This window comes from Pantherophis guttatus, chromosome 1 (genome assembly GCF_059756535.1).
Source record: "Pantherophis guttatus breed Tessera chromosome 1, ASM5975653v1, whole genome shotgun sequence".
Classification (NCBI taxonomy): Eukaryota; Metazoa; Chordata; class Lepidosauria; order Squamata; family Colubridae; genus Pantherophis; species Pantherophis guttatus.
Window position 1 is genome coordinate 103,952,589 of NC_142063.1, and position 27,935 is coordinate 103,980,523.

At 37.2% G+C, this 27,935-nt stretch overlaps 1 protein-coding gene across 2 annotated transcripts in view; it reads right to left on the reverse strand.

The window, feature by feature from the left end:
* The window catches only part of KCNQ1 (potassium voltage-gated channel subfamily Q member 1), a 364,521-nt gene that overhangs the window by 296,213 nt on the left and 40,373 nt on the right, over positions 1–27,935 (reverse strand). For both annotated transcript variants that reach the window (XM_034416897.3, XM_034416896.3), the window contains exon 2: positions 21,313–21,403. In XM_034416897.3, the coding sequence (XP_034272788.1) occupies positions 21,313–21,403 (91 nt within the window). The remainder of the gene's footprint in view (positions 1–21,312; positions 21,404–27,935) is intronic.

Consider the following 27,935-nt stretch of genomic DNA (forward strand, 5'->3'; position numbering starts at 1 on the left):
TGCTATCATGTCTCCCCTAGTCCTTCTTTTCATAAGACTAGACAGATCAAATTCCAGCCTATTATGTCATTCCTATATAAATATAAACTATATAAATAATTAAATAATTAATTCTATTCTTATCTCTTCTCCCATTTCACTGCATAGTACAGATAGTCCTCATCTTACAACAGTTCAAAGTTACAACAGCACTGAAAAAACTGACTTACGTTTTTTGCACTTATGACCATTGTGGTATCCCCGTAGTCACATGATCAAAATTCAGGTGCTTGGCCACTGACTCATATTTACGATAGTTGCAATGTCCAGGGGTTATGTGATCTTCTGCAACTTTCTGACAAGCAAAGTCAATGGGGAAGCCAGATTCAGTTAACAACCGTGTTACTAACTTGACAACTGCAGCAATTCATATAACAACTGTGGCAAGAAAGGTTGTAAACTGGGGCAAAACTCACTTAACAAATGTCTCACTTAGCAACAAAAAATTTGGGCTCAATTGTGGTTGTAAGTTGAGGACTACCTGTATTACAAAGGTTACCCCCAGTCAAGACTGTAGTTTCAGGGATAGCCAGAAATTAAGTTAGGACATTCATTTCATCTAACACCCGGGGTGAAATCCAGCAGGTTCTGACAGGTTCTGGAGTACCTGTCAGAAACGGAAACTTTGAGTAGTTTGGAGAACCAGCAAATACTACTTCTGGCTGACCCCAGAGTGGGGTGGGAATGGAGATTTTGCAATATCCTTCCCCTACCAGGCCCACCAAGCCACGCCCACAGAACCGGTAGGAAAAAAATTTGGATTTCACTCCTGTCTAACACCCATTTCTCCTCTTTCTCCTCACACACATGATTTTTCACCTTCCTCTAGGTAGAGGCACAATATTATTTCTGGATGATTGATTTTCTTTAACAAAACTTACTATGGTAGATTTTAATGCTACTGAATGTAATAATTTGGGGGATTAAGTAGAACTAAAGGGATACACCCTTTAAACATGCCACAATCTAAGAAGATGCTTTAGGTTCCACTGCTACTCAACATCTGGCCAGCTAGGCTATCTCTAGCATTATAGGAAGGCTTGCATTATTTCAGAAGAGTCCCTAAAATTTTGGCATTTACAAAGTTAGCCTAGCATGTACACTGGGTAGAGTTGGGTAAAAGTCAAATTTCTCAATGGCTAAATCCACTCTCCAGTTAATACCTGCATATTCTAGAAGAAATAGAGGTACTGAATGAAAATTTTTGGAGGTTAATGGCAAGAATCAATGGGTCAAAACTTTACAGATGGAGATTCAAATTCAAAATAAAGAAGACTTTCCTAACTGCAACAACTATTAAGCAGTGGAATAACCTGCCTTTGGGAATCCTGGATTCTATATCAATGAAGGTTTTTCAGTAAACCTTGAACAACCAATTTGTCCATGGCAGTTTAAGGATTCCTGTCTTGGGCAGGGGATTAGACTAAAAAACCTTGAAGGTGCTTCCAATCCTATATTTCTGTGAGTTTTTTTCACTCTACATTTGCAATTCTAATACGGCATGCTACATCCATAAATCAGAAATATAATGCATGCAAAATAACCCCAAGGTTCAAAACTCAACATTCCAAGGTAGAATGGAAAAAACTCTTTCATGAAGCAGAGTTCCTGCTAATTAACATCAACAATATCAGGTTGGATAAACCGGTGATCTGACTCCTATTATTTATTCCCATTGGCTATGCATGCTGAGGCTGACGAAAATCCAAAAACATCTCTAGAAGACCACAAGTCCGCCCCCAACCCCGTTTTGGTTTATGGTAATAACTGCAACCAAGCTTAGGGGTGAATTACACTCAACCAATTTCATTTATTTGGAAAGCATCTGTTCTGCTGGAAACAAAGGAGAAAAATGAAATGATAAAACCCAGTTTATCACACGTTTTAATATATCAGTTATTTGCAAAGTACAATTTTGGCAGCTAATTGTAATTACAAATTACACATTTGCCTCTTTCTGATTTTTTTTAAAAAATACTTCCTGATGCTTCTGAATTTAGAGATTAAGATTAAAGCTTAAGTTTAAAATGAACAGATTCTCGCCTTTTGATAATGGTAAAAGAGAATTATTTCTCAACTGTTAAGCATCAGTTCCTACTGTGCTTCTTGAAAAAGAACGCCTCACACAGAACAAATGATTTAGAAAACTTGAAACTTGAAGCAGACAGCTGTCGAACAGAAACTGTGCACTTTCCTCCTCTTAAAAGAAATAATTTGGAGAAGAAAAAAGAAACACAAATGCGGAGACATATACTGAACAGTTTATCACCTATTATCCCATAAGCCTTTTGATTTGCAGCTTGGTTTCTACCCATTTTTTAATATTAGAGGCAGCACAGCCCATTCACAGGTTTTATTGCAATTGACTGAGATACAGTTAAGATGCATTTTCCCTGGGGAGAAAATGTTTCTGACAACACCAGCTGCATAGATGCCCAACCTCCAGAGCAGAGACAGAATCATCACACAGATGAGAAATTTCTGAGAAGAAACAACAAGATTGCCCTGAAGGAAAAAAAACTCTTTACCTACCACATAAAAACACAAGTCTGGGATCCAGATGCTGCAATCTGAACATGATGGCATCACTGTTAAATACTTGACATGAAGTGACAGATGATATTATGTGAAGCTCACTATCTAAAACTTGAAGAGATTTAATGATTCAACTGGCTAAAATAAACAAACACAAATATATATATATATTTTAAAATAGCCAACAGTGTTTTGAACTTTTTGCCTGTAAGGGTTTACTAGAATAAATACAGACACAAGACTTCAAAGCATACTAGTAAAATTAAATTGATTTAACTGGGTTGATTTTTAAATGTTGTTTACTTATCAGATGAAGAGTAGAAGAAAAGGAAACATTGCAGACTCCAATCTGTCCATTATGAATTATTTTGGTACTGACTATAAATCTGTTATTGTACTTTCTTCTAAAATATATTCCGCAAATGCACTTTTTAAGGTAAAGCAAAATACTTTATTTTGCAAATTAATTTCCCACTCAAATTTAGGAGTCCTATTACATTAACATGCTCCCCAGCTTCTGTATGTCCATGTTTCTTTCTATTTTTAGAATGTGACAGATTAGTGGAGATATAAATATGAATAAGTGCTTAATGTAATCTATTGCATGAATCAGCAGCTGTTTTGCATTAAGCCTGCATTTCTTTTTTTTTCTTTTGGCTTTTTTGTAAAACTTAAGGCATCTATCTTGTCCTTCAAAATCTTCTACAAGAGCCATCCTTCTTAGGACATTAGATCATCAATCTGTTTAAGTCAGTCCAGCTTACATTGCTTGGCAATGCTTCTTCAGGGTTTTAAGGAGGAATTTTTTCTAGCTTTCTCTATAAATGCATGCAATTTACAGATGCCTTCTTCTGTTCCTTTTTATACCAAATTCCACTATCACATAGAAGAGGAATTATGACTGCAATTCCACTTGAGATTTAATATAACAAGGTATGCCCATTCACAATTTCAAAATGCATATCCCCAGGAATAGCAAACTGAGATAAAACACAGACCAAAGACTTTCAAGGAAACTGTTACTATGTTTACTTGGATTTAACTTTTCCAAGACCTGAATTGAGTGGTAGGATGCAAGTCAAATGCTATATCAAGAAAAATAACTATGGCATCACGCAGCAAGCTGATCTATTGAAAGAAAGAGAAGAGGAAAAAGAGGATAAGGAAAAGGAAGCAAGAAGATTGTCCCATTCAATGGATCAAAAGAGAATTCAATAGTGCTAAATCTAGGTCATCAAGAAGCCCAGTCTAATCTTATTAAACAAGGTTGTTAAAATCAGGCAGAGATAGCACATGGCATTAGAAGATAGGACAAGAAGACATACCAGCAGAAAGCAGGACCTTGGAGAGCTCCAAGAAAGTCCTACTAGCTGAAGGACTCCCTATTAGGGCAATAAAAATCTGGTTCAGCAACTGTTTCAAAGCCATCTGAAGACTAGTGTAGGTAAATTATAATCTGCATTCTTTCCAGTTACTTCCACTCTTTCCAGAACTGTTAAAGCACCAGAAATTTGAATATCAGGCTTATTCAAGGGCGAGAAGAGCTCTTGTTTGGAATTCCTTCTCTGAATTTGAAAACAATAGCAAGACCTTATCTTTTATCTGAGGGAATCCTAAAAATGGAATTGACTGTCCTTTCATTGGGAAAGTGAAGCTGAACAAACTACTTTGCTTCTCTCCATATACTTCCATTGACCATTGTGAGAAACCCACAGTTGGTTAAAAAGGCAGCTACAAGTAGTCCTAGACCTACGATCACAATTGAACTCCAAATTTCTGTTTACTATGTGAGACATTTGTTAAGTGAGTTTTGCCCCATTTTACAACCTTTCTTGCCACAGTTGTTAAGTGAATCACTGCAGTTGTTAAGTCAGTAACACGATTGTTAAGTGAATCTGGCTTCCTCATTGACTTTTCTTATCAGAAGGTCACAGAAGGGGATCACATGACCCCAGGACACTGCAACCATCATAAATATAAGTCAGTTGCCAAGCGTCTAAATTTTGATCACATGACCTGGGGCATGCTATGGTACTCATAAGTGTGAAAAACGGTCATAAGTCACTTTTTTCAGTGTCGTAACTTCCAATGGTCACTAAAGTTTCCTTGTAATATTGTTACAGTTAACAGATTTTGGCTAGATATAAAAGCAATTAATTGTTTTTTACAAATCCTTAATTTTTAATCATAGTTTAATTGTAGTTTCCAACATACTGTTTCTCATTGAGCTGAATTCTCTAGAAACAGCTCGTTCTAAATACTTCTGCCAACAATTTCTAGTTGTATTAGAAATATTGTGCATTCCAAACAGGCTTATAGGGTATATTAATACTGTTATCATAATATAATCTATCCTGCTGGACCATTGGCCTGCAGTTTGACAGCATATATTTCTTAACTACCCCATCTCTGAAACTTAATGCACAATCTGTCATTCCTCTCCCCAGTTTTGAACCCCAACTCTTCAAAGCAGAATAAATATCTCAAGTCTATGTAAATAACCCAATGGGCTGAAGCAGCAAAAAACATCAAAAATCACAATTACATGACTGCAGAACACTACAAATGGCACTAAATGTGAGCTGGTTGACAAGCATGTATAATGCAATGACATGACCACAGGAGGTATGTGTAGCCCTTGTAATATAAAAAATTATTTGTAAAAGGAAGGAAGGAAGGAAGGAAGGAAGGAAGGAAGGAAGGAAGGAAGGAAGGAAGGAAGGAAGGAAGGAAGGAAGGAAGGAAGGAAGGCCCACCATATTCCAGTTACATTATTTTCTGATTTATTTCAGGTGCATTATAAAAGTCCATGTATCACATAAATTGATTGGATAGTGCAGACATCCATTTTTCCACCAAAGTTGCCAAATAGCAAGAAGTGACCACTGACAAATTAACAAATTATGTAAAACTACCTCTATCACTTCCTGAAATTATTTCCAGTGGTTAGCGTCATAATACGCCCCCTCACAACTATATCTGTGCTTGAATATACTTTTAGCAAATTTAGTGAAACCATTTCACTTCTCTCAAACTTTCCATACTTGTTACTTTGTTGTTTCACTATTGGTTGATATATAGGAGGCTAATAGGTATAATTAAACATTAAAACATGTTTACATCTTATAATTGTTATTCCTTATTCACTTAAAAGCAGACATAATTGAGAATAAGAAATTTAATCTTCATGGAAATTAACTTGCTGTGACTATTAGTCTGATCTGATCCAATGCATACATTATTTATAAAGCAGCATTGCTGAAAGAATGTAAAAGCTATGTAAGAGGCCAAAAAGTCAGAAAGCTACAGTATTTGCTAATATAAATACATAGCACAATACAACAGATGTATGTCTTTAACATAAAATTTTCAGTTCCTAATTTGAAAATGAAAGACATGAAAGTGGGTGCTTCCAGGTGGAAAGCTCTCAGAAACTCAAAATTTAATGTTTTCTATTGTAAACTAGAAACAGAATTGCATTAAATTGCATTTTATTTCTCTGGCTCATTATACCCCATCTGGAAATGTAGGTCAGACAATTTTCCACTTCAGACAAATTGGGCAGTTGCAAAGTTGCTCTTCAGGTGACTGTTCTAAAATTTGAGAAACTAAAAGCAACTGCATTTGCATCCTGTTTCATTTCCTATTATCTGATATTGTTTCTCATAAAAGCATTTCATCCACATATTAAAGCTGTTCATTACTGTACTCTAAACTCAATATGCAAATCTCATAAAACAGCTCTTTTTTATACTTGCATAAAGTACGAATATCAAGAGAAGTATGTTTATTTGAATCATATTTATTAGTAGAGGAGAATTTTCCCTAAAAATATTTTAAGTTCTTTTTCCAATTCAGTGGGTTTTTTTGTCCACATAGTGGACAAAACCTAAATGATTTAGATTCCTTCCCTTTTATACCCCTTATGGTCACAACCCATTCTTTCTCTAACAATGAAGCTTCCGAGTAAAATCAATATATGAATTATTTTGGTCAGCCAAGATTCTGCTATCTCCTGTATGCATTATTGCCTTTATGCTGTATTGCCCGATACCTTGAAATTACCGCTAGTGTGTTCAATACATGGCTCATTTAAAGTCCTAAAATATAAGTTGTCCTTAGCAACCTTTCAAAGTTATGACTGGCCTCCCCAATCAATTTCAAAATAGGAACTGAAAATTTGCCAGCTTTAGTTTTTCTAAATTTGCTGAAATTCATGTTTGAACAAAATGTGTTTCCTAGATTCAACAGATTCTAGATTCTGATTCAAGATTCTAAATTCAACAAAATGCATTTCCTAGATTAATTCAATCTCTTTCTCCCCCACCCCCAATCTTGGCCAATAATTTAGTTACTATAAATAAAAACTGACCAATTTAAAACAGGAAAGGAAAAACAACAGAATAGAAGTACTAGGCCACTCTAGTAAGTGGCCACTTGTAGTGGAAGATCAGGAAACTTGCTCATTTCAAGAGAGAGGGAATGCTCAGGAAGTAATTTATTTGCTGAAAACTTTGTAGAGAAAGATGGCAAGGGAAATTGCTAAACGAAACAAGTTCTTTCTTTTAAATGTTTTGCAACAAAAGGTAGAGGGGAGAAAGCAAAAAACAGATTACAGTGCTTGCTATGCTAGATACAGAATTATTCAATAACCCAACAAGTAGGGGCAAGGAAAGAAAAAGGAGAGGAAAAATACCTTCCCCAAAGAAAGTCCTCTTTCTGAACAACAATGGGATATTTTCCTATTCATGCTTGCAAAAATATTGTGCTGTTACACTAATGTTACCCTCCTTACTGAATTTTCCACGGTAAGGTAGAAGATAAGAAAAATGCAAACAAAATGCAAGTTCTGCAACTTGACGATGACAATGTCCAGATTCCCCATGAATTTATGGCAGAAAGAGAGGAAACCTTTAACTAGAAATCCTGAGATTGGAAATACCTTCATATCTGATCCCATTAAGTTTCAAGATGTCGATTAGATTTATTTATTTAGTATATGGTATAACATGCATGGACTTACAATGTATATAAATGTTTCACCTAAATTACAAACATAGTACAGGTAGCCTTCAACTTAAAACAGTTCATTTAGTGACCATTCAAAGTTACAACGTCACTGAAAAAAGTGACTTATGACCATTTTTCACACTTACGGCTGTTGCAGCATCTGCATGGTCACATTATCAAAATTCAGATGCTTGGCAATTCATTCATCTTTATGACAGTCGCAGTTTCCCAGGGTATGGGTCTTCTAACAAGAAAAGTCAATGGGGAAGCCAGATTCAGTTAACAACCTTGTTACTAATTTAATAATTGCAGTGATTCACTTAACAACTGTGTCAAGAAAGGCTGTAAAATGGAGCAAAACTCACTTAACAAATGTCTCACCTAGCAACAGAAGTTTTGGAGTCAATTATGGTTGTAAGTTGAGCATTACCTGTAAAATATGAAGATAAAAGGATCTATATTCAGATACCAATCTCTAAGCCCGGGATCCCGAACCCTCGATCTGTGAACCAGAACCAGTCCGTGGCATGCCAGAAACAGGGCCGCAGAAATAAGTGAAGCCCCATCCGTGTGACGCAGGCCACACATGAAAGCACGCCCTCTCTGGTCTGCAGAAGACCTCCCTCCACAGAACCAGTCTATGGTGCCCCAAAGGCAGGCGGGCGCTGCACTAGGCCATCTAACCATTGAAGCACAGCATCATTTATCTGAGAAAATCAGATCCTAGACATATGCCCTCAGCTTACAGCTGGTTACAATGTGATCTATACTTTGACATGGGCCCCAGCAATCACACTGAAGGGAGGACAGTATGTCCCATTTATAAGTAAATTCAGGCAGACGCCATGTGATGTGTGAATCCTATTCAAGTTTGTCCATTGCTGTATTTTTTTTTTATTTTTAATTTGATTTAATTTATATGCCGCCCTTCTCCAAAGACTCAGGGTGGCTTACAATGTATTAAATTAACATAGGAAAAAATAAGGACTCACTGATTTTGAGATCTGAACAGAGCAGAACCGAGTAATCAGAAATAACATGTGAGGACTTTTGCATAAAGTTATACGTTTATGTTATGAGTTGCATAGGTTAATAGGAGGAAGAGTCACCACCACCCCAATCAATTCTCCCCTGGGAGACCCACACTTGGACCTTAAATCTGATTTACAAGCAAAACATGGAATTGGAACATTGTTTTCCTTATAAAATCTGATTAAAACTAAAAACGCATTAGCCTCTCTCTCCATGGATACCTCTCAAAGGTGTCTTAAGAAATCAAGTCACTTTATTTTTTAAAGAATTAAAATCAGGGGATGGGATTTTGCCTATTGCCTATTAGAAAATAAAACATCGGATGCATTTATTCCACATATCTTCTAAAACCAGCCCATCAGTATTCACTGCAGTTATGCAATCCCACAACACCTGCAATTGCAGGCCCATCATCTCCCCCAGGAGCCACTTGAAGCAATTCAATAGCTACCAGCAAGTGACAGCTGGCAAGCCCAAACCTGCCCCTGGTAGTCTATCATATGTAATCAATTGCAAACAGAGCATCAGCAGGTTCATCTCTTTATTTCCTGGCTAATTCCCCCAGGGAAAACAGAGAGCAGCTCTCCACTTTTGAGTCAGGGTGCTGTAATACCCGTCCCAATCTCTCCATTCCTTTTGCCCCCTCATTTTCATCAGTTCATCAGGCTGCTTTGGCTTTTCAGCTTGATACCCGTTATGTTATGTCAGCTGTTACATTACGCTAAAGACAATGGATTCCAGCTGGCCGAGGTCAGATGTAACAACAAGGACCTAACAAAGACTTGGGCCCTCCAGTTATATTGAAATTGAGATACACACCGAATGCAGTACTTAATGACAAACTACTTCCCAGACTTTGGACAAGGCATAAAGGAAACACCTGTCACTGCAAGTGCTACATGCTAATCCTGATAAATTGAAAAATCCTTTTCAACGCTCAATTCTGCTGTGCGCCCATGTTCAGTTTTCCCCTCCCTACCCCAAGAACCAAAATAGCCTTCCTCTTCTCCACTTACTAGATATTAGAGAGTGATCTTGAATACACAAACACATACATATATACTCTGTGTATGTACTGTGTGTGTGAGTGAGTGAGTGAATGTGTGTGTATACACAAACACATTCAGTTAGTAAACACTTCTCATGCATTTGCGCCATACAATGTGAAATCTGCCGCTGTTATAAATATTGCTGTGTTTCCAGAGGGATAGCCATGTTTAGTCTGCTGCAACAAAACTACAAACAGCTCTCAAAATACAAAGTAGTCTTCTAGTGCTTTAGGGACTCAAGAAATGTATTTTCTTAAAACGTATTCAAGATAATGCTTTATTTTTCTCCCAGCAGCAAATAATCTCCACCCATATGGCTTTTTAAAATGGTCCAACTCATTCTGCAGATCTATTGAAACAATGAAGACTAGGAATTCTGAGAAAATCAATACCAGCATTGGAAAAGGTTTTCCAAGGCTGTTAGTCTGTTATAAAGGAATTGGGATACAGAGTGGACTTTCTTTGTTTCTAATTTGGCCCTTTTATGGAGTCTATGACAACTCGCCATAGCCAACTTGCTCCCGACAAGTTACACTAATATCAAAGAAATAGTCAAATAGAATCATTAAAGAAAGGATGCCAAAAGAGGGACAAAATAAAATGTAAATGACAAAATTTAAAATAATTTTTACAATTATTTTAAATAATTAAATTGAATTGTTGAAATGTCCCGCAGTGAATTTTCCTGTGGCAAGTTGGCTGTGGCAAGTTGTTCCACGGTGGCTCAGTGGCTAAGAAGACACGGAGCTTGTTGATCAGAAAAGTTGGCAGTTCGGCGGTCCAAATCCTTAGTACAGGTCTCCTGCGTGAGCAGGGGGTTGGACTAGATGACCTCCAAGGTCCCTTCCAACTCTGTTACTGTTACTGAGTTGGCCGCTGTGAATTGGCCATGGCGAGTTGACCATGGTGAGTTGGCTGAGGCGAATTGTCCCATTCCGCCTTAACTGCTTTACTGAGATTATTGGGTGGAAAATAGCCAGCAGATGGCAATATGACACTTATGAATGAAGGCAAATATACATATCCCAAGATAATGTTGTAGGATCCAATCTGGGTCAGTCACAGGGACCAAAGGTTTAGTCTTCCAAGCTTTCAGACTCGTGCTGGAGCCCATCCTCAGGGAACTTCTATCCTAACGGAATGTGTTCCGTTAATATGACTTTTGTTAAAATGAAACTCTGCAGGATTGCAATGCGTATTCATGCAAGATTCTGGCTTGAACCAGAATCAAATTGAGTGTGTCAATTTATGTGTGTGTAAATGAGGAAGGGAAGGAGGGAACAGCTGGGGTCCCCGATTCTAACTCATTGTCAGTCACAGCAACTCACTGGATGGCGGATTTGGGTCAGTCCTACTTCTAAGCCCATTTTTATCACTTATGGAAATTATTGTGGGTAAAAACAGAAAGCAACAGTGCTATGGACACTATGCTGAGCTCCTGAAGTAAAGGTGAGATATAAATCAAAAAAATAAAAAACTGGAATTAAAAAGCAAATAGTAAATTGCATCAGTAACAGCTGTTATTACTTTTATCAACTATTTTAGGGGTGTTTTGTTAACCTTAAACACTCTTTGACTCTTATTCTATGCTCATTCTATTTTATATTTTCATTTTATTCTAATCCTGCACATTCTTTTCAGGAAATTTAGGATTGCATACATATCATCCATTGCTGTTTTATCTTTATGATAAGGAGTGGCTCATGGGTCATTCAGCAAATATTCATGACTCACAAGGTATCTGAAGCTGGGTCTCCCAGATCCTAGGTCAACGTTCTGCATTACACTGTTGCTCCACAATACAGTAGTCCTCCACTTACAACAGTTCATTTAGTGACCGTTCAAAGTTACGGCACTGAAAAAAGTGACTTGTGACCAATTTTCACACTTATGACTGTTGCAGCATTCTCATGGTCATGTGATTTATATTTGGATGCTTGACAACTGACTCACGTTTATGATGGATGCAGTGTCCTGGGGTCATGTGATCACCTTTTGCAACCTTCTGAACAAGCAAAGTCATTGGGGAAACCAGATTCACTTAACAACCATGTTGGTAATTTAAGAACTGCAGTGGTTCAGTTAAGAAAAGTGGCAAGTCATAAAATGGGGCAAAATTCACTTAACAAATTTCTCACTTAGTAACATAAATTTTGGGCTCAATTGTGGTTGTAAATAGAGAACTATCTGTATTAAGGAACACCAAACTCTCAGTACAAGAGCATTCCATTTTATCCTCCAGAGCTACAATGTCACTTGAGTCCAACTGACTGCCTGCAGGCAATCACACATTCAGCCTCCAAACATATAGGGCAGTGATGGATAACCTTTTTGCCGTCGCGTGCCAAAAATGGGGGAAGTGGGGGGGGATCATATGTGTGCATGCCCATACTCATAATTCAATGCTCCCTGCCCCCCGCACATGCACACACGACCCCCCCTGTGCTCCCCCCACTTTTGGCACACAATGGCATGGTGGGACCGGAAGGCCGATTTTTCGCCCTCCCCAGGTTCCAGAGGCTTTCTAGGAGCCTGAGGAGGGTGAAAACAGCCTTCCCCCCAGAGGCCCCCCTCCTTTCCGGCCCCTTCTGGAGGCCGGAAACAGCCTGTTTCCTGACTTCCTGTGGGCCCGGAAGACCCAAAAATCAGTTGGCCGGCACACACATGCGCGCTGGAGCTGAGCTAGGGTAACGCTCGCGTGCCCACCAATATGGCTCCGTGTGCCACAGGTGGCACGCGTGCCATAGGTTCATCATCACAGATATAGGGCAACATGTGAACATCGGTTAGTGGAGTGGGATTACCTGTAACCCCGAAGGTGCTTTTTCAAGAAGCAACTGGACTTTCTTTGTTTTTCGTTGAAGATTTTTTGCTTCTCATCCAAGAAGCTGCAAAACATGTTCAAGGAAAAAAACAAAAAAAGTCCAGCTGCCTCTTGAAAAAGCACCTTCGGGACCACCATGACCTGGATGACTGAGAATCTCAGTAAACATTCCAGATACTAAATCCTTGAACAGGGCTCCTGAATCTTCCAAATACAATTGCTTTATATTAGAGCATTTTCCATACTGAAGGAAAATATTATGGGGCTCTGCACTCTGCTGGTTTTCAAAGAAATACGAATTGCTGCCGCTTTTTCTCTGTGCCTCCCTTTACCTGAACTTCATTCTAAGACCAGATCAAACCAAAAATCAGGAACTGAGAATATTCCTCACTATTCTTGCTAACCTTTACAAAGTATTTTTCATTACATCTGAATATGTACAACAAACTTGCAAATCAGCTATTTAAATACCATCATCTTGCATTTGCTTCTCTGTGCAGTTCAACACTGCCCCCTTTAGATTTTGGATATGCATTTTCCCCTCTCATTGCCAATTTAAATGGAGCAGCAACACTGCATGCAATTTGGCTTAATGCTTTCTGGGCAATCTAAGTATTCACTCTTCCTGAAATTTTTCAGTAAGTTTTGCTTGAGCTACAACGTTTCTCTAAATCTACCCAATATTCTTACCTGGAAGGCATTTTTATTGTGGTTGGACTCCACTCTGCTGCTTTTTTGAAGATGTGGTTTTGTTAGCGATTCTGGGGACCACAAATGGAGCTGATCAAGTGATTGATGGGATTGTGCTGCTGCTGCAGCTGCTATGGGAGAGTATGGCTGGGTTTTTATGTTGTGGATTTTTAATGTTGTAAGCTACCTGGAGTCACCTATGTGTGATTTGGGCAGCCATATAAATTTGTTTGGTAAATAAATAATTAATAAATAAAAATCAAATGAATCAACATGTTACATTTATATCCTGCTTTCAATCAGAGTCTTAAGGAAGCATGCATATTATTCCTTCCTCCAATTGCTCACAGCAACAGTGCTGGTGAGGTGAGTTGTAATGAGAATGTGACTAGCCCAAAGTCATCTGGTCAGCTCCCACTGGAAAGTGTGAACTGAAACCTAGGTTTCTTGGTGTCAGTTCAATACCTTATTGATGAGCATGGTGGCTCACATGTTTAGGATGCTGGCTTGACAAGAGCAAGCTCATATTTTGAGACCCGAATGTTGCTGTGGGGCAGGGGAAGATTCTGTCCTTCACTCCAGTTCCTGCTGGGGACATGAAAGAAACTGCCAACTAGGCATTCTTCCCTCCCTCCCAGCAACAGTGATGCCACCAGCTAATCCTTTTAACCCGGAAGCGCCTCAGTGCCTCTGACAAGAATGCAATGTGAACACCTTGTTCCTTATCATGCCAGTTCTTTTCATAAAAATTAACTAAAATCTTCTCCCTCTCCCTCCCCCCCTCTCTCTCATACATATTATATATTTCCCCAAAAATAAGACCTATCCCAAAAATAAGACCTAGCATGTTTTTACGTGTGTGCCTAATATAACCCCTACCCCCAAAATAAGCCCTACTTAAGAGCTTGAGCAGCAGGGCAGCCATTCTTTCTGGTTGCTCGAAGTGGCACAGCCATGAGCTGGGGGGTGGAGTTGTCCCATGAACCCCACATTGGCTTACCTTCTGGATGGGATTATTGGAGCCACCGCCATAGATGAGGCAAGTGTCGGGGCGTGGATGGCCCGGCTCCGGGGGCCCTGAGGTAAGTCCGTGCGGGGCACGTGAGACAGCTCCACCCTCCTGTCTCACAGTGGCAGCGGCACTGATGCACCCTGAGGCCTCCTGCACTGCTGCAAGCAAGCAGAAGAAGTGGGCCTCCGGTACATGGGGAAAAAAAGACACCCTAGTGTATTTTGGAGCCCAAAAGAAAATAAGAATCTGTCTTATTTTCAGGGAAACACCGTGTGTGTGTGTGTGGGGTGTGTGTGTGTGTGTGTGTGTGTGTGTGTATGTATATAGGTATAGGTATATATGTATAGGTACAAACACCCGTGAAAACCTCAAAAAACATGTATAGGTATATGTACATATATACATATGTATTAATAGTAGAATTGTTAGATAGAATATGTTAGATAGAAAATTATATTATAATGCACTTAAGTACAACTATTCATTTAGTGACGGTTAAAAGTTATAACAGCACCCAAAAAATAACCTACAACTATTCCTCACAACCATCACAACATCCCCATGATCATGTGATCGAAATTTGGGTGTTTCACAACTAGGGATTTTAGAGGTCTTTTAGTCCAACCTCTTGCCATGGGCAGGAATCCTTATTCCTTAATTCTTTATTACATAGGAATAGAGCTCTAGAGATTATATAATGTATGTTAAATATGGTGGGTGTTTCAATTTTGAAGCCTTAATTATTAATAGGAAGGTATCTTTACGTAGCCTTTAAAATGTGACTCTGCCCTAGCTTCTCTTTAAGAGCAGTGAAAACAGCCATCTTGGCTAAAATGACAACAATGAAAAAGTATTATTAAAACATGAGAAAGGCAGAAATTTGTACACCTTTCAAAACCAACGTGAACTTCTTCTTCTTCTTTTTTTTTTTGCAGTTCAGTATGATCAAGAATTAAGGCTTTAGTAGGAAAAGTGATCTAACACCTGCAATATTTAACATACATTATATAATCTCTAGAGCTCAAAGACCTAATCTGACAACAAAATGAGATTCCTGCAAGAAAATAGCTTTTTCAGGCACACTAAATATCCTTCTGTTCAGAAGAATGTTTAATCCACTTGGATCATGTGCCTGGATTTTCTTAGAGCATGCTGAGATAACAACATTCCGCTGTGTCTTGGCACCATAAAAACATTTGCTTATAAAAATAAAAGAAAAATATAGTCTCATGGGGAGAATACCTCGTTGAATTTACTTTTTCCATAGTTTAAATATTGAAGTTTCAAAAACAATTTTTAAATAAATATGCCTCATTCTCTTTGTGAGTCATGTCCAAACATCTCTCCCATTAATATCTTAAATCTGCCAATGTACATACATAACCTTTCTACATGATAATCACTTATTCAGTGTAAACTGAATATTTGGGGGTGGGGGGGGGGAGAAACTTAAATCCTGCTCACACCTCCACCTAGTGGTATGAAATTAATTCTGCACCCTCTTTTCAATTTCAGAGCAATAAATGGATAGAGTATTAATAAGTGTATCGTTCTCTAAAGGTTAAAGCATTTACTTTCTTCAGAAGGTTCACTTGGGTTCCATGAATGCTTTACTTGGTTGTCTGAACCTGTGTGTGCATTCATATTCGATATCCTTTGCTATTAATTTCACAAGAAACGTTGTTTATGCATGTACACAGATGCACAGGTAATTAAACAAAGTGCCTTTTTCGGAGCCAAGCCTTCGAAAGGATGCAGATGCGTTTATGCTTGAAAAGGGGGTGCTTACCTCATGCTTTGCATTCCCCTTGTGAATATTTGCCCCCGTCTTAATCCTGACTACAAACATTTGAGAACAATCTAGTCTGAATTAAATCTCACTGATATTAGTAAAATAAATGGTGTTTTTATATTCTGTCATGAAAATAATTATAAAACAAAACAATTTAGCCTCATGTTCTTTATTATTTTAAATATTTTATCCGGAGGCCTTTCAAATTAGTACTCAACTGTTAAAAATATATATATTTTTAATAAAACCCTTCACCTTTAAAATTCAAAAGAAACTATAGTTGCTAGTGTGGGTTTTCCAACATCTAGAACACTGACTTTTTGAAAATCAGGAAATATAAATACATGTGAGAGCTTTGGATTCATTTATTGGCTCATATTCCAAGGCCAGTTAAGTACCTGGTTCCTGTTTAATTTCAAAAGAACTTCATTTATAGAAATAGTGAGTAAATATTGCCTTTCCATTTAATCCCTCAGAACTAAGAAGAGATTAAATCTGCAAACTTCAGTTTCACTTACCTTTGCATATTTATGCTTTTCCAAAAATTAACAGGACAATTTGCTCACATGTATATCCATTTATATCTTTATGCATGTATTTTTGTGCACATTTTCTCTAACATGCACATTCCCCGCACAATTTCCTAATAGAGCTTTAATATGAGATTCCTATTTATAAGTATTGTTTGTGCAAACATATCTTGTATGCATTTTAAAACTGCAAACTGTATTAAAAAATTTGAAGGAGTATAGATTGGAACACAGAGATATTCTTATTTTTTTGTAAATGGAAGAGACACAAATATAGCAAATATACTGTATATATAAGCTTAGAAGGAATAAATTTCCTTCCTCTGCTGATCTTGTGGTGCATGCCTTTACTGTATAGGATGCAGGGATGTCAACATTAAAGCATATCCTGTTTTCTTTTTCTCATATGGTCAGTGATACTTCTGATCATGCTATAATCTTTCATTTTTAAGATTATGGGGAAAAAAATAAACAACCCTTCTCATACTTTCAAGACTTATTTCAACTCTTCCTGTTAATTCCACCTAGACCTTCAGCAAAATATGTCATTGGGCTTCCTTTCTAATGTTGAAGTGCATAGGCTTTTTTTAAAAAAAATAATCATACTAACTTTTGAATTTTTCTCATATCATAAGCCGTATAGCAATAACTAATCTCTGTGCATTCATCTCTTTCCTTCAACAGTCTCTGCAGGATTGTATTCTGCACAGAAAGTAGACAATTTATTCAACTGGTCTCCATCTTGTGCAAATTGAGAAAATAATTCAATTATTTTCTTTGCATCACACTTTCTACTGAATTATGAAATTTTCATTCAGAGCTTCTCAAACTCAGAAAATCCTCAGTAATTGTTAACAGTTATTTTCCACAATTTATTGAGTAAATATTAAAGTCATCCAGCAAGAGGACAATTATGCAGGTCTAACAAAAATAAAACATGCAAAACAAAGTTTTCAAAAATAGATTTCTATTTCACAGGGGAAAATATTTTACTCAAGGAAAAGCTACTACCGTAGTAAAGTACCCAGAAGAAACACAGGTATATTATTTAAGAAGTAATAATACAAAAGAAGATCATATATATTTATTAACAAAAACAAATTAACATAAAGAGAAACATTTTACTATACAGTATTGTGTAAAAAAGGACAATTCCCCTCAATCCCTACACTCTCTCAAATTCTGAGCCACAGGCTACACAGATGTAAGCAAAGTGACTCCTATGCCTTTGTATTTCTTTAACCTCTGAGATTACTAGGCTTCCTATGTGTACATAATTGTTTTGCTAATGAATTAAAAGAAAAAATAACAGATTGCAAAGCAAAGCATCAACTTCTAGCACCACCTTCCAAGGATACCTCTGGGTAGGTTCTAATAGGCCTTGTAGGTTTTCTTATGTTCTTAGATTTCAATCTAGTACTCTGTTTGGAAATATGTCCCCAAATAGATGATAGTATGCAGGGTTGGCAAAGTATGTCATCAGTTGAATGGTTTGTAATAGGTAGCCATTTTGTGAATAGTAAGCTCCTCCCACTAAAACTGCTTTGTGAAACAAGTTCCACACTTGTTCTCTAGTCTACAAGTCTTTTCTATCAGTGAAGGGCACCAAAACACTTAAGTCGGAAGAGAACTTCTTCCGGGGAGAACAAAATGATAAAGTCTTGTCATATGGGCAGCAATCCATTCAGATGACATTGGATTTATCATAAAACTTAAATTAATTTAAATTACTGTAGTGGCCAAAATTGTGGAAACCTTTTGGGAAAAGTGTGTATTTTTGAGGTTTGATGGCTAATAACACCCCCCCCTTTTGGGGGGGGGGGAGTTTCAAGATAATCATATTTCACTGCTGGAATGGCCTGGGAATAGCCCAGACCTTAACCCAATTGAAAGTCTATGGAGCCGACTAAAGAAACTTGTTAGTCAGAAGCGACACAGCAATAAAACCAGGTTAATAGAAACAATCATTAAATCTTGGTTTCACATTATAACAGCTGCAGAACTAAAAGACTTGCTTCACTCCATGGGAAGACGTTGTAAGGCCAGAATTCATGCTAAAGGTTTTTTTTTTTTTGTTTTGTTTTAATTTGATTTATATGCCGCCCTTCTCCGGAGACTCAGGGCGGCTTACAATGCGCTAAGCAATAGCCTTCATCCTTTTGTATATTTATACAAAGTCAGCTTATTGCCCCCACAACTGGGTCCTCAATTTACCTACCTTAGAAAGGATGGAAGGCTGAGTCAACCTTGAGCCTGACGAGATTCGAACCTGCAGTAATTGCAGGCAGGTGGTCTTAATAACAGGGTGCTTTAGACCACTGTACTACCAAGGTTACTCAACTAAGTTTTAACTGACATAATAATTTTTGTATATTTCGTTTCTTCTACATGATTCACTTTTCTTCTTTATACTGTTACTGCTATTCTAATAGCAAATCCTTCATAAAGTTATTGCATTACATTCTTGATTAAATTACCTTTCCATTGATGAATAATTTTATGGTATTATTCCAAAAAAAAGTGGTGTTATTAGCTAGTTTTAGAAAATACACTTTTCCCAAAAGGTTTCCACAATTTTGGCCACTACTGTATAACATTTTTTAAACTTAGGAAGCTAAGCAAGACCAGATTTGATTAGCAAACTCTGTTAAATTTGGGATGACCAAATTCCACAAAGTAATTGCAAATAATTTTCCTACTGTGTCACGAAAACTAATTCTGTAAACATTTCCATGTAATCGCCACTACCTGAGCTTGTCTTTGCTAACTTAATAGCACTAACATTACCCTTCAAGGACCATCATAATCTATCCTTAACTTTGATGCTCTCCATGGCCTTATCTTCCTTATCTTTTTAGTCTTATATCAGACTAAATCCTTACCTAAACCCCACTTAATCATTGTTCCACTAGCCTCAATGTTCAAATACTATTTTCTCAATCATAATGCCAACCTGTGCTGGAATTCTAGAATTTTAGGCATTCCAAGTCTCAAACACGAACTTCAGAAATTTTAATTCAATGTTTCTGGAAATTACCAGGATACGAAAGCTGGTCTTTTTTCTGAAACTCAATTAGTCTGCTGTTCATAAAAGCCAATTAGTATCTGTACATTCACTATATGAAACTATTCACTACCAGTTCTGTCTAAAAATAACTCTATAAATAAAAGACAAAATTAAAAAGGACTTAACCCAAGTGCTATAAACCTGTTGCGCTGCATACGAAAGACATAAAAACTGGGCCTTTATTCATACGAACTTGAACTCTGAAAGTTGACTCTCTGGAAAAAGGAGGGTAGGGTTTTGCCTACATTAAATATTAAAACACATATAATGGGGAAATCCCAACATAAGAAACAACTGCAGGATTAAGTGCCCAAAGTGAAATGAAATATAAATGTTGGCTTGCCCCAAGGAATTAAGTCAGGTAATGCAATGCCAGCAATTTCTACTGAGATATCAGCAAGGAACATAATAGCTGGGAAGGGCTGCTTATATTACTCTGAGTATGTGTTTCATGAACCTGACACAGGTCCTGACAATGGAGAACTCAGAGGACTTATTTATTGAATACTCTTGAACTTGGACACAGGATTCAAGTGATCGTTAGCCTTATTGGATTTGTATGGATCAGTGCATAACACTGATGCACAACAGCAAAAACTATAGACTGTACAAATCCTTGAAAAGAAATGTTTGGTGGTGTATTCTAATGTCAGAATTTAGTATTAGTATTTCTAAGAGCCTTGGTGGCGTAGCAGACTAAAGTGCTGTTAACTAGCACCAGCTGCCTGCAATTACTGCAAGTTCGAATCTCACCAGGCTCAAGGTTGACTCAGCCTTCCATCCTTTCGAGGTAGGTAAAATGAGGACCCGGATTGTGGGGGCAATAAGCTGACTTTGTATAAAAAAGAACACCGCTTGGGGGGGCGGGGCGAAAGCCCTACTAAGCAGGTATATACAAAAGTATAAAGGCTATTGCTTAACGCACTGTAAGCCGCCCTGAGTCTCCGGAGAAGGGCGGCATATAAATTGAACTAATAAATAATAAATAAATAAATAAATAATACTAAAAACATGTATATGACTGATTTTTACCTCTTGTCTTGAGAATTGCCACACATATTATTGTTCAATCACCCTACTCAATTGATTAAACTTTGTGGGACAATCTAGAGGACTACATCCTTCTATGTAGGGATGTCCAAAACCTACTGAAACAGAACTCAGGTTCTCTGCAACATTATCCTTCTCTTCTGAACTGTACCAATATGGTATGGTCAAAATATACTCTGGAAATTAATCCTCCAAACTAAAGCTGACGTATTCTGGATGTGGTCACCAAAACATAACTGTTTTGCCAGGAACACCATGTTAGAAACCTCACAAAATACTCTTGATTTGGATGATAAAAACCATTGGACCACCCTTGGAATGGCCAAATGAACACAATCCAGAGTATAATGAGAACCAATTTGGATTTCTACAGATCGTTCCATGCCTGAACCTAAAGGTTTTACACAAACCTACTTCCATGTTATCCATATTACTCTCATACAAATACAAATCAATCAGGAAAAAAAAAAGATGAAAGTATTGTAAAATGTGCACTGATAAGTATATGATTATACTTCATATTATCATGCTTGGACATTTTAGTAGATTAGAATACATCCAAATAACATTACCAAATATATACACAGTATATTCATATAAAAACATGTCTATATTTCAATTTTAATTCTTCTCAAAATACATACAAATTATATGTTGCTTAAGCAAATATCCATAGGCATACCATCCAAAATAATGTCCCTGTGGCCAGAGCTGCATATTGATCAATCGTGGAAAGCACACTGAATATAAGGCAGATCAGCACTATGAGGAAACTGGGGGGGAAGAAAAAAAAAACAAAAATTAAAATCACTAAAACATTTAGTTAAGTTTTTTTTTTAAAAAAAGAAAAGAAACAATAAATGAGAAATAAATAAAAATTCCTGTCTTTCAATAGTGTAATAAACTGCAAAGGAGAAAAATAAAGGTTGATCTCACTCAACAGAATGTGGGATAAAGGGACTGTGAAGGAACGTAGTCTAATTTTTAGCCTCTTTTTTAACAGATGACGAAGTCTTTGGATAAGGTTTTACAGGAGAATACAATTCAGCTTCTCCATTGAGACACAAAGTTAACAGAGCTATAAACAATGCTTGCAAGGAGCTAACTGTTCATATACAGATGTACCTACACAAGGAACTGCTTGCTTAAGTACATGGACAGTATGTGGAATTCCCCTTACCAATTCGGCTGCCAAGGTTGAATACATGTTGAAAGTGTAGTTCTTTCAACAAGAAATGACATTATCCCACCAAAACAGCTATTGATAGCGATAGAAGTCATATAAATAAGACCAGAAAAGAAATTAGAGCACAATTTAGAACTTTCCATTCTAAACTTCAGTTCCAAGCAAGCTATCCAAGAAGAAAAACATCGATTTCTACTACCCGTTTTGAGCCTGGAAGGCCTCCTGCACTAACCTAGAATCCAAAATGGGGCACTTGAGGGGACTCATAGGAGGGGCAGGGCGGGGCCAGCCAGAGGTGGGTTTAGCCGGTTCTCCAAACTGGTAAAAAACTTAACAACTGGTTCGCTTGAACCAGTGCAAACCGGCTGCAGCACACCTCTGGCTATAACATGTCAGATGCTGTTTCTCAAACAGCAAAATGTCCTGATATCAGATATACTGAGAATTTGCTAGAGGTTATGGCTACAAGGTACTACAATGACTTTGTCCATTGTATCCTAATTCTGCCTCCCTTCAGCTTTCACTATGCTGGATTATATATAGCTAAGCAAATGCTATTTTAAACTCTGAACTGGAAATTCTGAAATATACCACATCTTCATCCTTTTAAAGAAAGGATAATTTTGAAAGTATTTTAAAATATGTACTGCTAAGTTTCTGATTACATACTTCAGGGTTTGGGCATTTTAGCAGATCTTAAAAGGATAGATAGAAAGATCCTGTTAAGTAAGATTTTTTTTTTTTTGCTTTAATTTATACGCCGCCCTTCTCCAGAGACTCAGGGTGGCTTACAATGCGTTAAGCAATAGCCTTCATACTTTTGTATATTTATACAAAGTCAGCTTATTGCCCCCACAATCTGGGTCCTCATTTCACCTACCTTTGAAAGTATGGAAGGCTGAGTCAACCTTGAGCCTGGTGAGATTTGAACTTGCAGTAATTGCAAGCAGCAGTTGTTAATAACAGTGCTTAGTCCACTGTACTACAGGCTACATGCTACAGATACCTAAATAGGATACACAGGAACCAATAGAAGGTAGTAGCTAAGTGAGGTAGCCTCACTTAGCAACAGGGGTGAAATGCTACCGGTTTGGGCCGGTTCGCCCAAACCGGTAGTAAAAAAATGCTTAAAAAGAAAAAAAAAAAGTTCTGACGATCGTGCGTCGCTCAGCTGATCTTTGGAACCTTTTTTTAAAAACTTTTTAAGCATTTTTTTCATGCCGGCCACATGACCATGGAGACGTCTTCGGACAGTGCTGGCTCTTCGGCTTTGAAAAGGAGATGAGCACCACCCCCTAGAGTTGGGAATGACTAGCACATATGTGTGAGGGGAACCTTTACCTTTAGCCATTCATGTTACAGTACTAAACTCCTTAATGGGTTATAAATATAATAGAAAAGTGGGAAGAATTGATATTACACTCTAGTAAAACCAGATGTCTGAGTTTCGTAGCTGCTGCTGTTCAAGAAACTGCTAAAATCTTGCTGGAAGCCAAGGTAAACTGTGAAAGTAGCTATTGATTGTTACTGAATTAAGCAGTAAATCTAACCACTAGATGGCAGCACATCAAAACGCATGACATTCCCTCATCAAGTACAGTATTATAAAAGTGTATGAGAAAAACAGAGAAAATTCAAGGTGAAATATAAGGTCAAATATTTACAGAGCTGAAAAACATATTATCTATACTTATATAATAAATATGCAAAAAGTCTTTTTCTTCAGAAAAGGAGTCCAGATCCTTTTTTTAAAAAATGGCTTTGGTACACTCAATGACCATCGTATAATATGCTGATTTTGTAAAAGCACTTAAGAGAGGGCTATAAAGCACTGTGAAGCGGTATATAAGTCTAAGTGCTATTGCTATTATCATCAGCCTGCTCATTTATTTATTTATTTTATTTATTATTTATTAGTTCGATTTATATGCCGCCCTTCTCCAGAAACTCAGAGCGGCTTACAATGCATTAAGCAATAGCCTTCATACTTTTATATATACCTGCTTAGTAGGGCTTTCGCACCCCCCCCAAGCGGTGTTCTTTTTTTATACAAAGTCATCTTATTGCCCCCACAATCCAGGTCCTCATTTTACCTACCTCGAAAGGATGGAAGGCTGAGTCAACCTTGAGCCTGGTGAGATTTGAACTCGCAGTAATTGCAGGCAGCTGGCAACTAAGTGCTACTTTAACAGTCCACTGCGCCACCAAGGCTCATAGACGTAGAATGAACGCACATACAGAAAAGAAAGAACATGCGATATCTGAAAAGGCCTAGCTGTATTTTTACTTCCATTATGTTAAATTGAAATGGCCGGTTCCATCGCAATGTTAAGTATATTTCTAAAAAGATGTAATATACATCACTTGAAAATTATCCTGGATCTTTTCATCAGTGAGTCTTAGAACACCCAAATGGAAAAAAAAAAAAAAAGGAGGGGGGGGACGACTGAAAATGCTAGGCAGAAGCAGTTTGTGTTTAGCTACAGATATTCTAGCTCTTATAATATCAGGAAAGCACAGTTCCGGGGGGGGGGGTTTAAAAGAAAAAAATCCCAATGAATAGAAGAGGACATTACATGACATTTTAATATAATCAAAGAGGGTAATTGCTTGACGTAGAAGAGTTTTTTTAAAAAAAAAGAATATCTGGGTTTCCTGGTACTAGTGCCAGTCATTTTATTCGCACTTGACTGCAGGTTAAGAATTTAGAGAAAGTCTTATATTTCATGCATCTTCTCAGCATTGATTATGTCACATCAAATTTGTGTCGACTCTTTAGCAATCACACAGATGGATTTTTACAGTCTGGTCTTTCAAGTCTCTCAACAATTTATTCCTATCCAATAAAACTGAATTCATCCACCTGGCTTCTAGTTGTGCTCTGTTTCCTTTTTAATTCACCTTTCCCAACATTATGGAAAGTTAGGGAGTTTGGTTTTCTCATAATTGTCCAAAATATGATAATTTGAGCCTGGTCATTTGTCTGATTGTCAGATTGATTTGTTCTTGCTGTTTGGTAGTACATAGTTTTTTTTGGGGGGGCGGGGTTTGTTATTCATGGAATTCCCAGACATTTTCTCTAACAACAACATCAGAACATTAATGCTCTTATTAATAAGATAATTATAATAAGATAAGATAATTAAGATAAGATTATAAACTAATACAAAGTAAGAAGATAAAAATAAAAAAGAAATAGAGAGAAAAAAAAGGAAAATATAATGTACAGATAGTGCTCACTTTATGGCCAGAGTTGGAACATTGATAATTGAGCAAAGCGTTAATTAACTGATATGTCACGTGACTGCTTTATTCAATGACCACAATGGAACCTCTGGTTGTGGTCATTAAGCACAGGTCCCAGGTCATTAAGTAGGCAGAGCAAAAGAGCTGCCTGCTAGATTTCATGGAGCTGCATGGAGCTGAAATTCTCCCAGCAGGTAGCCCTTTCAGTCTCAAACACTCCTGGAGCCAAACTAAGGATTTATCCTCTCCTTCATGAATGGAGGGGAAATCCTCCATGGATCCGCAGGAACAGAGCTAAATGCACCCAGTTGCCAAGCACCCAAAATGCAGTCATGTGATCATGGGGGGGGGGGAGGCGGGGAGACGTTTTACAAAAGCCAGAAATGTTTGATAGGCCATAAAACATCCTATCTGAGGCTTTCATAACTTTGAATAATCCTTAAAACATTTGGGTGTAAGTTGAGACTACATATACATACATACCTACCTACATACCTACATACATATATACACACATACATACATATGTTTTCTTTTCTTGTTTTCTTTTCTTTTCATAGGCCTTTATGTGTATTTCTCTTTAGCCAGGTTCTTCCTACGTAAACCAAGATTTTTATGCAGCCCTAATTCAGTGAAATCACAATCCACTAGTTTCTAGGCTTTTTTCAGGCAGCCAACAAGCACCCTGCTGCCCATTGGGAGACTAAGGAGACTAAGATAGATCTATTTCGGACTTATTAGTCCTCATCAGTTAGCCACACCCTCATCCCATGTATCCCCCCTGTAAAGGTACAGTATTTGTTTTCTTTTCTTTTCGTAGGCCTTTATGTGTATTTCACTTTAGCCAGGTTCTTCCTACGTAAACCAAGATTTTTATGCAGCCCTAGTTCAGTGAAATCACAATCCACTAGTTTCTAAGCTTTTATATATATAGGTATTATGTGTATATATTGATTTCCTCTTTCATCATAGCAAGTATAAACAATTTTAGTAACTTAACATCTTCTCTTAAAATACAACAAATGATCTTTTGTTCCCATCTCCCATCTCTCATTTATGAAGAAATCCTTAAAACCTAATCATTTGTTCCCAGTCAGCAAAGTCCATTAAAGGTTAGCAGAGTTAACATATCCTTTTAACCTTTAAAAATCAATTTTATATTCTTTCCTTTTATTTTTAACAATCTTGATCTTTATTTAAACAATCTTGACCCTTCAAATAATGGCCTAGAGTCTAGACTTTGATTTCTTTTCATTTTCTTTTGTTGCTTCTCACAAAATTCTTCAGAACTTTAACAAGTCTCTTTTGTAAATCCAATATAGGAAATTATTCAGATTAGTCTTTTGACTTCTTATTCATATATGCCTTTTAATTCTCAACACATCAGCCAGTTTCAATTGTATATCCTGTGCTGCATCTTTTCCATTATCATTCTAGTAGCCTGTCATTTTTAATCCACTTTCAGATTTAAGAGCTAAAAGTTAAAATTCTTAACTGTTGGGTCCATTGTTCATAAATATCCCTCAATACATCCAATGCTAAAGTATTTTATTTCATTCTGTATTAGATTCTGTAAGTCACATTTAAATATTGTTCTCCTTTAATTATAATATTTAACTATAATCATATTTCTTTTTAAGAATTCAAAACAAGATTTCCCTATAGGAAGGATTGTTATAATTAAATTCAAAATCTTATTTCAAATCAGTCTGGACTCTTGATCTGTTTGTAACTTTCGAGAATCAACATTTCAATCATTTTTTTAAAAAAATTGTTTCTTAAACTTATTTTTAACATTTCTTTATTTCCTCTTCAATTTCCTTTCCTCTTCTACTTCCCTTTCTCTGTAAATTCTATATGAGCACCACATGAGTTTCTCTAAGCCTTATCATCTGACCTAAGGTTTCTTTGTATAAACCTTTTGTACTCGTAATAGTGCTATGTCTAGGTGCTGAGTTATTTCTTATCACTGTTGTTATAATCAAAACAATTATGAATGTTTAATTTTGTTCTCCTTCAAGAATGAAGCACTGTGCAACAGGTGCATGTTAATTGTAAAGTTGCAAAGAACTGAAGAAATATAGCAGTAGGATATTCTTGGCATTACCAATGAAGGACTTCTGCTCTGAGAATATATTAACAGCAGTAGTGAAATTCAAAAATTTTCCCTACCGGTTCTATGGGCATGGCTTGGTGGTCATGTGACCGGGAAATCAACTATCACACTTTACACACAAAATGTCACAAAAGCTACACAATTGACTCACACACAATGCAAAAGCACCTGGACTTCACACAAAATGGTCCCTGCAACAAGCAGGAACCTCACAGAGTCACAGACAACTCAAAAACAAACTATCACACTTTACACAAAAATACCGGTTCGGGCAATAGGTAGTAAAACAATGCTTTAAAAAGTAAAAAAAAAGTTCTGAGGATCATCTGTGCCGTGCGATCGTTGGAACATTTTTTTTACTTTTTAAAGCATTTTTTTACTACCCGTTGGGGGGAACCAGTAGCATTTTCACTACCGGCTCAGGCGAACCGCCCCGAAATAGTAGCATTTCACCCTTAATTAACAGTGATTCTGTCATGCCAGCACTATACTTCGCATCCTGGGAACATAGTTTCACTAAAATTTATAATCCCTATACTGGAGAACCCCCAATACCAGAAAGTATTTTCAAAATGAAATTAGGAAAATAATTACATTTGAAAATTTGATTATTAGATTTTTTTTTCTGAAAGCAAGTGACTTCTTTTCAACCTTACTGTGATTGAGCAAACCAAAACTGTCTGGCAAATATGAAGGCAAGATATTGCCAGCAACCTTCATCAAGCAATTGCCATCAAACAGCTGGAATCAAGATGGC